The sequence below is a fragment of the Pyrus communis genome, chromosome 16 (genome assembly GCF_041283825.1).
Source record: "Pyrus communis isolate YQ-2024b chromosome 16, ASM4128382v1, whole genome shotgun sequence".
Lineage (NCBI taxonomy): Eukaryota > Viridiplantae > Streptophyta > Magnoliopsida > Rosales > Rosaceae > Pyrus > Pyrus communis.
Window position 1 is genome coordinate 8,431,397 of NC_142580.1, and position 13,981 is coordinate 8,445,377.

General features: G+C 36.0%; 1 protein-coding gene across 3 annotated transcripts; it reads right to left on the minus strand.

The window, feature by feature from the left end:
* Positions 1-356: 356 nt before the first annotated feature.
* Positions 357-7,174, minus strand: LOC137731587 (ABC transporter B family member 11). 3 transcript variants are annotated; one of them, XM_088687808.1, is made up of 13 exons: positions 7,057-7,174; positions 6,029-6,517; positions 5,609-5,663; positions 5,347-5,522; positions 5,041-5,262; positions 4,717-4,955; positions 4,023-4,548; positions 3,632-3,905; positions 2,637-3,529; positions 1,979-2,245; positions 1,556-1,819; positions 1,147-1,440; positions 357-851 (listed from the first exon to the last, which is right to left on the minus strand). In XM_088687808.1, exons 2-13 carry the CDS (start codon positions 6,347-6,349, stop codon positions 498-500), a joined length of 3,885 nt encoding a protein of 1,294 aa, XP_088543934.1. In that variant the 5' UTR covers positions 6,350-6,517; positions 7,057-7,174; the 3' UTR covers positions 357-497. The 3 variants fall into 3 exon arrangements, with proteins under 3 accessions (XP_088543934.1, XP_068326842.1, XP_088543935.1); XM_068470741.2 differs by having other exon boundaries at positions 6,870-7,057; XM_088687809.1 differs by lacking the exon at positions 7,057-7,174 and adding an exon at positions 6,604-6,692.
* Between the last annotated feature and the right edge of the window lie 6,807 nt (positions 7,175-13,981).

Consider the following 13,981-nt stretch of genomic DNA (forward strand, 5'->3'; position numbering starts at 1 on the left):
TAGGGTATTTGCCTCTAGTGAGCCTTCATTGGCTTCGTCCATGGATGCAATCATGCAACCACTCGTCAAATTTGAGCCGATCATCAGGCCTGGTATCCAGTATAGCAAAAGACTCGAAAGTGCCGAAGACTTTGTGCAACAGGAAAAAGTATCTAGTAATGTTGTCGAATCTCTCTTGCTCCACGTGAAATTGGATGAACCTTTATCTAATGAGTTTAATTAGAGTAGAAAATTGGAAGTGGATCTTACTTTAAGCGGTTTAGTGCATTTAACAATTCACATCAAGTCCTGTGTTCGATTTTTCTTTCCCGAATACCCTTAGTAAATTATATAAAAAAAAATTGAAGGGGAAAAACTAATGTAAACAAATCCAACATTATTAAGGGTTGTATTCATAAGTGCTGTATTACACTTCAGATTCCAAGTGAAGCTTTCAGGAAAGAAGAAAAAAATGAACGAAATATGCCTCTTGCTAATTTACCTCTTTGCGAAGCTCTCTACAATGAGGCACTTGCATGGAGTGCTACCAAAGAAGCATAAATGCCATCCTCGACATTGAGCAAAGTTTCATGCTTTCCTTTCTCTGCAATCACTCCATTTTTCACCACGGCTATTAAATCTGCACTCCTGATCGTGGATAACCGATGAGCAATCACCACCGTGGTTCGATCCACCATGACACGATCCAATGCATCTTGAACAACGCGTTCAGATTCAGCATCAAGCGCACTTGTGGCTTCATCTAGTAGTAAAATCTTTGGGGCCTTCATTATGACTCTTGCAATTGCCACCCTTTGCTTCTGTCCACCGGACAACTGAACACCCCGCTCTCCTACGGTTGTGTCATAACCCTGCATTGTTTTCCAAACTCTATGCATTAATCTCCATCATTCTCAAGATATTTTCGTAATATTTCATCAACTAGTCCTCATTTATGCAACATCATGGCAAAAGTGAAATACGTACATATACAACCGGTTATATACTTAATCAAAGACAGAACTGGGGGGAAACAAAATAGACAATAAGTTGTATAGTGTGCGTTTATTGACAATTTAGTGTCCCTCCGGTTCTATTTTTTATTAAAATTTTGTGACCGGTCCTATTTGTGCATAGATGGACAAATGTGTTTAAGTTAGCGCCCACCTGTTGTAAACTACTGATGAATTTGTGAGCGTTTGCCAATTCTGCTGCAGCTATAATTTCAGCTTCTGTTGCATCCCCTTCCTTTCCATATGCAATGTTGGCTCGGATTGTGTCATTAAACAATACAGGCTCCTGGCTCACCAGCCCCATTTGCTGTCTCAACCACTTTAACTGTAGCTTTTGGATTTCCATTCCATCTAGTGTAATGTAACCTGAATCAGGATCATAAAATCTCTGCAACAAGGAGACGACTGTTGATTTCCCACTTCCGCTTTCTCCCACCAGAGCAACTGTCTGCATAATGTAAATCAAAATGTAAGTTCCGGTAACATAAATCAGACTAAGAACTCCAAATCTTTATATTGATTGAAAAGGAGGAGTAAATGTACAAAGCATGGTAGTAAGTTACCTTGCCAGGATGGATGGTCAAGCAAAGATCCTCAAAAATTTGAACGTCAGGTCTGGTTGGATACTTGAAACTCACATGTCGAAATTCAATTTCTCCCTTAACATTTTCTATAGTTTTTCCTGAGTCATCACTGGAGTCTATCTTTGATTTCCGGTCGAGAATTGCAAATATGGAAGCAGCAGAGCATTTTACTTTACTTACATCAGGGGCTAGGGATCCAGACTGAGACACTCCGACAGCTGTTATAGTGAGAGCAAAGAAAACCTGTAAACCAGGACAACAAATGTTAATGGACTGAATCGAATAATGAAGATTTATATCTCAAATAACAAGTATTTATTTAGCAAAGTGCGCATCCTGCAGTTATGTTTCCTGAGCTAGGTAGTAACCTGAAGACTTGTAGCATAATGTAGAAGAACTTACCCGGAAAACATCAGAGAATGTCGTCTTGCCTGCTGCAACTAGTCGGGCACCAGCATAAAAACTACACGCGTACACAGAAAAAAGAAAAAAGAATGATAGCCCAAATCCTATCCCACTGATTAACCCTCGTCTTATCCCTGTCTTAATAGGGCCTTCACATTTTCTCTGGTATAACTCCATCACCTTCTCTTCAGCACAGAAGGAAGCAATTGTTCTAATACTCCCTACAGCATCAGTCGCTACTTGACTTGCCTCCTCGTACATTTTCTGCAACCATTTAGAATTTTCAGTATTGTCAGAAAAGGATTAGTCTTATACTAGTTGTAAGATCTTGTTTGGTATCAAGGATTGGACTGGATAACTGATTAGGTTCCACGTATATTGAATGAAAAAATGGATGATGTTTTGCTCCTGATCACCTAGTGAAGATGGGACTTTCTTGCGCAACTGTGTATCAGGAGTTGCTTGTTCCTCCTATTTTCATAATTGATACTCTTGGCGATGACAGGGTTGGTTTAATCAGACTCCATCTTGTTTCTGTTTGAGTTCTGCTGTTGGTGTTGTCTCTTTCCATCCAAAAAAATGGTTGATGTTTTGAGGTGCACCAGATAGCAGTTGTAAAGTACATATTTTTTATAGTTTGAGATTGGAGAAATACCTTTGCATCTGCACTGAATCCTGTCATGAACTTGACTTGAACGTAACCAGTTACTCCTAACAGCGGAAGCAGAACGAGGATTATAAGAGCGAGTTGCCAATTTGCCACAAAAGCAATCACCAAACCAGCAATTGCCATTGCTAGATTCTCAACAACCAAAGCTAGAGCATCTCCAACCAGCCCTCGCAGAGAAGCTGCATCTGCAGAAAGCCTTGCACCAATTGCACCACTCGAGTGCTCAGGATCGTCAAACCAACTTACTTCCATGTAAACCACCTTCTCAAAGCACAGAGATCGGACTCGTTTTATTAATTTACAACCAGCCACAGCAAAAAGGTACTGTCTTGCGGGAAGTACTATGAAAGATGCCACTCCTAGAACAATGAAGATTAAGGCCCAAAACTTAGAGTCCCTTCGGAGTTCATGAGGTGGCTCAAAGAAGGACTTGATTACACTGGATATCAGTACCCCAAAAGTAGGTAAGATTGCCCCATTGGCTGCTGCGGCTATGGTACCAAGTAATAAAACAGGGATCTCTGGCTTGTTCAAGTAAGCCAGGCGACGAAGTGAAACTTCTGGAGGCGCGCTTGATGATGCTGACTCAGGAATATCAGATCCTGCATGTGCTGTTTCAGGGACACCTACTGCAGAGGGCACATCATATGAGACTGAGAAGGAATGATGACTGCTACTTCCTCTTCCAGATGATCCCTTGCTTATGGATCGTAAGTTTGAAAGTCTTTGTCTTGAATGTTTCCGATAATCCATACTTATAATTTCTGGCCTTTCATGATCATTCACAGAAGTTTGTTCTGACACACTGCTCATTTCTTGCAACCTTATAAGCTGGCTATATGCTCCATCAGGGTCCTTGATTAGCTCAGAATGTGGACCTGCTCAGATGAAAAAGATCAGTATGTGCAGTATGATAAATTGTAAGAAAACGTGGAACTATTGGCAGTGAGATTGCAGACCCATATGGTATAATAGGATACCTTTTTCGACAATTGTTCCCCTGTGTATAACAGCAATGGTGTCAGCATCCCTTACTGTGCTCAAACGGTGGGCTACAATGACTGTGGTGCGGTTTACCATAATTCTGTCCAGTGCCTCCTGCACAACTCTCTCAGATTCTGCATCAAGAGCACTTGTGGCTTCATCTAATAGTAGAATTCTTGGGTCTTTCAGAATTGCTCTAGCTATGGCAACTCTCTGCTTTTGGCCCCCAGACAGCTGAGCTCCATGTTCACCAACCATTGTGTCGAGCCCCTGAAAAAAGAATTGAACAAGCAAAATGGTAAAATTCCACCAAGTGGAGTTAAAAATTGACAGCAAATATTCAGCGAAGAAACACCCAAACTTAGAGCAACTATAAACAGAATTAACCTGAGGCAGTTTGTCTATGAATTTAGCAGCATTAGCAAGTTCAGAAGCAGCCACTATTTCTTCATCAGTGGCACCATCCTTCCCGTAGGCAATGTTATCTTTAATGCTAGAGGTAAACAAAACGGGTTCCTGGCTGACAAGGCCTATTTTCTGTCTGATCCATTTCAGCTGGAACTCTTTCAGATTAATACCATCAATAAGAACTTCACCAGCTTGGGGGTCATAAAATCTCTCAATCAAACTGATTACAGTTGATTTACCACTTCCGCTCTCTCCAACCAGAGCAGCAGTTACACCACTAGGTATTGAGAGTGAAAATCCATGGAATACTTGTTCATCTGGTCTCGCAGGATAACTAAAATGAACATCCCTCAGTTCTATGTCTCCGTGTATATCGTGCAACTGCTTCCCATTAGTATCATAAGCATCTATCTCCGGCTTTCTGTTAATCGTCTCAAACATCTTATAAGCTGCAGCTTGTCCAGCAGCAAATGCATTCATGGATGGAGATGCTTGCCCAAGAGACCTGAAAATTTATAGCATTAACTTTCATATCTTGATATTCTGAAGCATCACATTATCCAATTTTTGGAGTGAGAAAGGAGGAGGAGGAGAGGAGGAATAGTCTATAAGTTTTTTAATATCGCATTCTTGCAACGCAAAGATGATGCCAAATTTATGGAAATGCACTTACATGGAACCAGTCAGCACAGCGAAAATTACATTTATTACTTCTCCTCCTGTATATCCTCTTTCAAGAATCATCTTTCCGCCAAACCATATAGCCAAAGCATAACTACACATCATAACAAGCATTACCGCTCCAATTCCAAATCCAGATGCCAAGCCCTCTTGCACACCAGAATTGTATGCCTTAATTAAGGAGTTGTTGTAATTAGCTATAGCTTGTTTTTCTCCTGTAAAGGATGCAACCTGCATTGGGAACGCCTGTAAGATTTAGTTCTATAAAAAGACAATATTATTATGAAAATTTTATTTTAAAGACAAGTAGGCGTACAGTTCTTATTGAACCAATTGTCTGCTCTACTACAATTGCTGCCTGTGAATAAGCAGTTTGCCCCTGGGATGCCAACTTCGATATAATTATGCCTATGACGGCACCAGAGAGGACGAGAAGGGGAAGAGATGATAGCATGACAAGGGTGAGAAGCCATCCCTTCACAAATGCTATAACAAAGCCTCCGATGAATGTTGCAATTAATTGGATAAAACTTCCTACCTGCCATAAGAAAATGAAACGGAATCAAAATGTTAACTAGAGATAATGACAATAACTGAAGGCTGTTGTGTGGCGAGTAAATACCTTTTCGCCCATTGCCGCTTGAATGAGCACGGTATCACCTGACATCCTCCCAACAATTTCCCCAGTGTTCGTTTCTTTATCAAAAAAGCCAACATCTTGCCTTATAATTGTTTTCAAGTATAAACTTCTTATTCGTGAAGCTTGTCTCTCTCCAGTGACCATCCAGCAAGACATTTCTGGCATATAGAAAAAGCTAATTATCTCATTTTCCAATAAGCCAAGTTATTTCCTTAATACCTGCAGGGAGTTCAGTAAAACTTACGTAGAAATGAAAGAGCAGCAGCTGCCACAGCCAAATAAACGAACTTTAGAGCCACCTGAAAAGGATATTAAGTTGGCCTAAATTATTTCCCACTAAACCTAGTAATAATAGTTGCATATAGCACAATTTACAAATATGAGAATTTCTTAATGCAGAAATTTGGTGGAGGGGCAATGATCCTATTTAGCAACAAAACTGCAGGCACCAGATAATCGGAAAAAAAAAACACAAAAAAAAAGTTCCAATAAGGAAGTTGAGAGCTCAGTTGACATAAAAATTCGGATGGAACTGCATCGAACAATGTACTGCATACGTTGTTCTTTGCTTTCCTTTTATGATATTGCTCGGTTGACTTAATTTCTAGAGATGTTGCACTACCAGAGAGAAGTATTTATCAGGTTTTAGTCACAGAATATTTACCTCGGAAACTGCATCAACCACGCCTTTGGTATTCCCCGCTCCTCCAAAAGAATTAATCACATCTCCAAGGATTATGGTCATGAGAGGCATACAGATCCCATTTCCAATGGCGCTGATTGTACCAACAGACATTAACAGGTAATCCAAGGAATCAGCAAAGGAGAAAAGCTTGTGAAATGGAACCGTTTTGGTGCCATCCTCCTTGCTCTTGCTTGTATCTTGTGCGTTGTTTTCAGAATCCACCACTGCTGACTTTCCGTTTGATGCTGTCGTGCCCTCCTCCTTGATTACATCTCCATTAACAGGATTTTCCTCAGCCATGTCTTTAACAGTAATAGGTTTAACTTGCCATAATTGACAAGCAGCAGCACTTCCGAACCGTTCTTCTTTTTTCCCTTTTGTTTTCTTGGAAATTCAACACTTCAGAAAGCTTAGTTGCTTTGTTTTACAACACAAGCAACTCGGACAACTTGGATGGTGAGATCAGAGCTGCAGGAGAAACAATTTATGGTTTGAGTAAATTGTACTTAAAAAAACCGCATTAGTTCATGAGCACTAAATTGACTATACAGGACCTCTTGCAACAAAAGTTCTGCGGTTTTGGTAAGCAGTAAAGAATACAAACCCATCTACGATTCCGGCATTGAAAACAAGAAATTTGGCCCCATTGAAACAACACAAGAAGTAGTAACTCAATAAATAACGAAGAAGGGTGGTTGTTACTTTGCAGTGAAAGATTATTACAACAGAACTAAACTAATCATTAAAATACTTCACAAAGCATGCAATATAGGGAAGTTAATTCTTCTCAGATTTTCATATGAACAAAAAGAATAACCACCTTAAAAACTACTAGCTTGATGAAACGAGGAATCAAACGAAGGAAGGAAACAAGTGGGCAGCTGCTAACGCATGCTAATTGCTAAAGGACTGAAACTTTAAGGAAGAGACAGTTTTACAAACATCAGAGGTGCAACCATAAGAGTGGTGCAGGAAACATTTTAACTGCGAAAGATGAAGTTTCTTACCAGTTTTTGGGAAATGGGTTGATAAAGTTTTTTTGGAATATTCCCCGCCAACCATTGCTTTTTATACATCGCAACCCTACAGATCAGTCAAACGTTCACATTATGGAGAAGATTAAAGAAAGTAGATACTTTTAAACTTAGTTGAATGAAATACAATTCAAGCTCTGACCTTTGATTTATTTATTTTTTATTTATTATTTTTTTTTTTAAGAAAAGTTAATGAAAATGATTTGAAATTTTTTAATTTTAACAATAAGAACAAAATAAAGGATAAAATAAATAGTAACAGGATTAATTTTTTAGTATAAAAATATGATTTTTCGCTAAAATAAACAGTATTACAGACTTTTCATTAAAACCCCTCTTTTTTTCTTTTTTTTTTTTTCTTTTTTTTTTGGGTTTTCTTCTTCTTCTTCAAGTAATGAAGTATCACTACAGACTTTTCATTAAAACTCTTTTTTTATTTTTTATTTTTTATTTTTTTTGGTTTTCTTCTTCTTCTTCAAGTAATGAAGTATCTGGCTGACTACAGACTTTTCATTAAAACTCTTTTTGTATTTTTTATTTTTTTATTTTTTTGGTTTTCTTCTTCTTCTTCAAGTAATGAAGTATCTGGCTGACTACAGACTTTTCATTAAAACTCTTTTTGTATTTTTTATTTTTTTATTTTTTTGGTTTTCTTCTTCTTCTTCAAGTAATGAAGTACCTGGGAAACTTGGGTTGCTCTGATATCTGGCGGTTGTAGTCCAACTTCGATATACCATTTGAGCTCCTGGGTCTGCTGTGCTGCTTGTGGGTTGCGATTTACGATGTAGCCGTCGTGTCCTGATGTACGGAGGTCAACTGTGCTCCGACCAGCCTACCCCACTGTCCTGTTGGCTTTTAATTTTTACATGGACGACGAGTTTCTTCTTGTAATGTCATTGGGTCCATGTTTGCTTTTCCATTTTTTGTACCACTTTATCCAAAAAAAATCTTCGTGGCAGTCCAAGTCCAACCAACATGCACTTCTCTCTTTAAAAAATCTAATAAAAATGACTTAATGAATTTAGAATAATTTTTTTTTCTTAAAGTAATTTTAAAAAAAAAATATGTAAACTATCTTAATTTAATTTTATTAACATTTTAATCTAAAAATATTTAGATTTCAATAAATATTAAAAAATCACTAAACCGACATCATAGAACTAGTGAAACACTATGAAAGAATATGAAATACATGAAAAAAAAATTAATTTAGACAGTTGGATCTTTTATTTACCGTTGATATGATCACGTTAGGTCTCAACCTTTGGATTCAATGAATTTAGAAATATAAAATTGAAAAAAAATACACATATATGGTGGGTAAGCCCACTAACCTAGGGGTTTGACCTAAATTTGCCTCAAATATGAGTTTTGGGTTAAAACTCATATTTGGCCCAAAGGTTGGAGCAAGTTGAAGTGGATTTAGAACCTAAAATTTGAGTTTTACTTCAAGAGTTTGAATAGGTCTGATGAGTTTTTTTCCAAAATCCAAAGGACCAAGATTGAATAATACCTAAAATCTTGACCATATTCTTGGCCAATAATATGGGGCGATATGCATGCGACAAATTATCATTTTATCGAATGCCTCCGAAGGGACTATGCAATATTGTTATATTTTTACACGAGCAAATAATAATGCAACGAGTATGTCCTTTTGTTTTAGAAAACAAGGAATGTGTTGTTAATTACTGTTAAACAAAACAAGAGACCATGATGACATCTTATTAGGTTATGACGTGAACGGAATGAGGTTCAAGCTTGTTTTCTTGTATCGCCCTTACAGCGTGACAAGTCTAAGCATGGAGAAAAACAAAGAAAAAGAGATTTACACTATGTTATGTACTTGCAAATTCTTTTTCTCCAGAATAATGCCTATTTTTCTTTGTTTCTCTTGCTCTTTTTTCAGTCACAGAGAAATGAATTTACTTTGTTATTCTAATAGTAGAGAGAAATGAATTTATTTTGTTACTTATAAGTTTGCTCTCTATATGATAGAGCGATATCAATTTCTCTTACACCTCGCACACGAAAATAATAAACATAAATGAATTTATTCTATTAAATGCAAGTTTTTTTTTTTTTTCTGTCTATAAACTCATCAGTGTTTATTGTCTACACAACGAATTGAGTAAAACAAGAAGCTGGTGTTGGAGTTATGTTCATAAATTAGATAATTAAGTTGCATCTTAAAGAGAAACACCACAAGACTGCAACAAAACACAAATGAAGGAATCAAATATGGCTTGTATGGAATATTATTGCACTCATGAAAATAAAAAATGCTCAAGCTTATGCTAAAGAAGAACAATTTCAATATGACTTTCTAGGGAGACTTTTTCTTGGGTCACTACCATTTTAGGGAGACTATTCTTTTTATACAATGATATTGATGTAGAAGAAAGGGTTCTGGCTAAACCGCTTGGCAGATCAGTAATAATTAAGTATCCAACTAGTCAATTTGAAATTCTGAATTTCAAAATGACAATTATCATTAGATCGTAATAATAACGACATGTTTATAAAACTTTAATCAAAAGATATGTCATAAATCTTTTCTCAAGTTGCTCACAATATAAAGCCAAAGAGATTCTCTGATCTGTTGAATTAAGCTTTGCTTAGTGGCCAAGTTAGTAAAATTAATGAAGGGACCATCTGGCCAGCTCATTGGATGACAAATCTATGTGCATGTGTACTAATTAAGCAGTTGTAACCAATAGAAAACCTAGTAGGAAATCAAGTATTTTGTTGAAAATTCAAAACCTCTAGATTTTCAAGGGGATGAAAATTCCTTATGTCATGCAGCCAAAAGTAAAACTGGAATCTATAGATTATTGGGAGTCAGAGTTGGTTGCGGTCGAACATTGAGTTGCATCCATGTCATATTGGAAGGAAATCATCATCATGTTCTCATTGGCATTGTTTGTTTGCACAGAATCAAGGTCAAGAATCGATTCTGTTAATGAGACTCAATAGAAATCGGATGAAGATGTCGTGACTACCTTGAAGAAACGAGAGAGTTTCACGTCTTTGTGAGAGGTTTTCTAAACAATACTTCGGAAGGTTGTATCACTAAGGCAACTTTCACTTTTATTAAACCATGAGGGTCGAGTATGATCAAAATACATAAGAATATCATGCTTTCTATGAGCGATATCCCTGAACCAAACATTACTTGGAGAACTGTCCAACTTGACCAAAGGTTGTTTGTTCAAAATTTGGCTCTTAATTGGAACGACATACATAGAAATGATAGAGAAAGTAAGGTATTCGGCCTCCAAAAACGACTGGGGTTTTAGACCCTCAGGAAATCCCCAAGTAGTGCGGAATAGGATAATCACCAGATTGCTCCCTATAATGTTTTTGTAGATTCTGAAAATTTCATGGAGGTCAATGCACCAGCCAGCCAGTGTGATGGCGAACCCGATGAACTAAAGCGAGTTTAATACTCATTCTTGGGACAGTGAATTGGCAAAATTGTTGAATAATCATTTGCTTAGACGTTTAATTATGGTGGATTGTTAAGCATAATTGTGTTGCAGCTGCAAACAATTTGATTAGTGACTCCGATAGAGTGATGTGCAGTTCAAATGGGTGATTAACAATTGAACAAAAAAAAAAAAAAAAAAAAAAATTAAAAACATTCAGTCCTGCACACAATGTCTTGTATTCGATGTGTTGCTTGTATCCTAAACAAAAAACAGACCTAGGATATAATTATTTATTATTTTTGTAAAATCATTAATTCTCCCTTACAATTTCTATGGAACTAATTGTGTACATCAAACATTCAAATAGGGGTGTTTTGGGCATCGGAAAATTGTAAATGTGTAGAGTTGAATATAATTAATAAATTTGCTGATGTGAAATCTAGTCAATAAGTTTTATTTGATTAAAAAACTTATAATGGGTTTTATAAGAAGAAAATTAAATTTCAAGGACTAAAATCATATTTTTTAAAAAATTATATCATTACACTATATTACTAATGACATGTTTTTAAAACTTTAATTAAAAGAGAGATGTTTGCTCAGAATATGCAGCCAAAGAGGTTTTTCTTTGGTTGGGTAATTTCTTCTGTGCCGAAAATATGTAAGTTTGTAGATTTAACCATCGTTGTAACTTGGTTTGTTAATATCTTTGAAGCCTAAGAACATGCATCCCATGCAAGAATCATGATTCCATAAACTAATTAATAAAGCACATTAAAATTTCTACTAATTAATAAAATACTTATTATCAACCAAAATCCTATAAAATTACCATTTTAACCATTTAATTAAAACAGAACATAAATAAAAAATATAGGTTAGAAATGTAATTTCACACAACCAATTTTGCTGTTTTTTTTTTCAAAGTCTCACCTACATGTAATCCTAACATATCTTTAGTTAAAAAAAAAAAAAAAAAAAAAAAAAAAAAACACTTCCCACTTCTACATTCTCTATCACTCTCTTCCTCTCTCCTTCTATTTTAAAAACAAAAATAATTTTTTTTTCACACACTTTGTGTATGCCTATATGCTAGTTATTGATAAAAAAAATTGGAACTGAGACCAAAGCATAAACATGGCGTTTGTACCCGTTTTTGCACGCTGTCAATCATGCACTTTAGGCCGTCTTTAGGTTTTGTTAGGAGCAGTAAAAAGAGATTCAATCACCAAAAAGTTTGTCCCAAAAATTTGGTAATGGTACAGTATTTGTATCGAATCATACATTTACGGTACGGTATTGATATTCAAAACCATTACTGGTGGTATACAGTACCGAATTGGTATGATTAGTATTATATAATTTATATATGTAATTATATACTAGTATATGTCCACACACAAAGTGTGAATTTTTTTACTTTTGTTGTTAAAGTTGAAGGAGAGATGTCACTTAGTACTACGGTTTGATGGTATTCATATTCATTTAGAAGTGAGAGGTCTTGGTTATAATCCCGTGGATTGTGAATTCGATACCAAATTAGGTTACCTATTGTGTGGCTTAGCCTAACTCCCCCTCTCCTTAGGCCATCTCTAACCAACCCGTCCATATGACTATAGGGCTAAAAATATCTTGAAATGACACGAAAACTTTCTCTAACCAAGGGCTAGGTCAAAAGGCTCGTGGGCCCCACCAGGCCAAAAATTGGAAAACATGCCAACCGGCTGGCCCAAAGCAGCCAGCCAGCCCCGGGCCAACCCAAAATTCAAAAGCAATGGCTACCTAGAGTCAGCATGACGACAGGTTAGCATTGCGTTTGATTTTTTTTTTTTTTTTCCGAACAAATTGTTTTTCTTTTTTTTTTTTAATTCTAATTTTGCTTTTTTTTTCTATAAATACCTAAGTTATTCCTATATCATTTCTCACATAATTTTCACTATTTCATACTATCTTACCTCATTTTATTTCAATTCTTCGCATTCTCTTACCTCTTCCAATAATCTTTCCTTCAATTTTTTCAATAATTTTCAAATGGCCACATCTGCAATGAAGGGTAGGGCTTAGACCCAAAAAGAAGATGAACCTCTTATCAAATGGCCACATCTTCATCCAAATTTGAATAAATGGCATTAAGCAGTGTTAAAGGCCAGAAGCAGACATGAAAGCGGAGCCAATTATTACGACGAAGTAAGTGTTTTCACAAGTTATTTTAATTATTTAATTATATTACATTTAATTTTATAAATTAATTTTCTTTAATAGTTGTAATTATATTTTATAGGTACGCCAAGCAGAGGAATTTTATATGGAGGACAACCCGAAACCCTTTAGTCATCACGGTTGTTGGGAAATTTGTAAAGGGTGGGTGTTATCCACCTCAAGAAAGAATTGGTCCTACGCTGGTGTTCGGAAATGTTTCCTCAAATGTAGTTGGGGATGAACATGGATCTCCTACCATTCAAGAAATAAGGGTAGAAAATCTGTCTCCGGGTGAAGCTTCCATACCTAGGGCTACGGGATGAAACAAGGCCTGAAAATTGAAGAAAAGGGTAAGGTAAAGGATGATTACGCCTTTCAATAGGAAATGGTGTCCTCATTGCGATTAATGGCGGAACAAAATATCTTTGCCGCAGAAGAAAGAAACCGTAGGCATGAAGAACGGGCAAAACAAATACAAGAAGAGATGGACGATAGGAACATGCAAAGAAACACTTTGGATTACACTCCAATGAGTAAGACATATTTTGATAGGAAAAAGAGGGAAATTATGGCCAGACGGGAGTTATTTACATTCGACTATACTCCTACAATGGCGCATGAAGATGATGATTATAGTCTTTAAATTGAAGTTGTTGTAGTCTTAATATTTAAGTTGTAGTTTTTAAATTTAAGTTGTAATTTTTAAATTAAAGTTGTTGTAGCCTTTAAATTGAAGTTGTAGTTTTTAAAATGAAGTAGTTGAATCTTTAAATTGAAGTTGTAGTTTTTAATATGTTTGAAAACCTTGTTTTAATAAGGTAGTTTAATTTAAGTAACCATATTAATTCAATTAAAATAATAAATTAGGTTTAGCCTAGGGCTGGAAAAAAATCCCAAACCAAACCGAAAAAATCCCGATCCCAAACCAAAAAAATCCCAAACCAAAATTCCCGAAAATTTCGGTATGTCATCCCGAACCAAACCGAAATTTTCGGTATGGGATTCGGGATTACATCTCCATTTTTTCGGTATTCCCATACCGAATAGAAATAAATATTATATATATATATATATATATTATTTTTTAATTATAAGAGAATTATTTTTTAATTAATGGTATTGGTAGCCACTAGTGTGATTAATCTTTGTCTCAACTAAATAACTAATGTTTGTTTTTTCAATTTGTTTGTTTCTATATTCCAGTTGTCTCAACTAATGTGATTAATCTTTGGATATTAGTTTCCTGCATACCTAGCCACTAGTGTGAT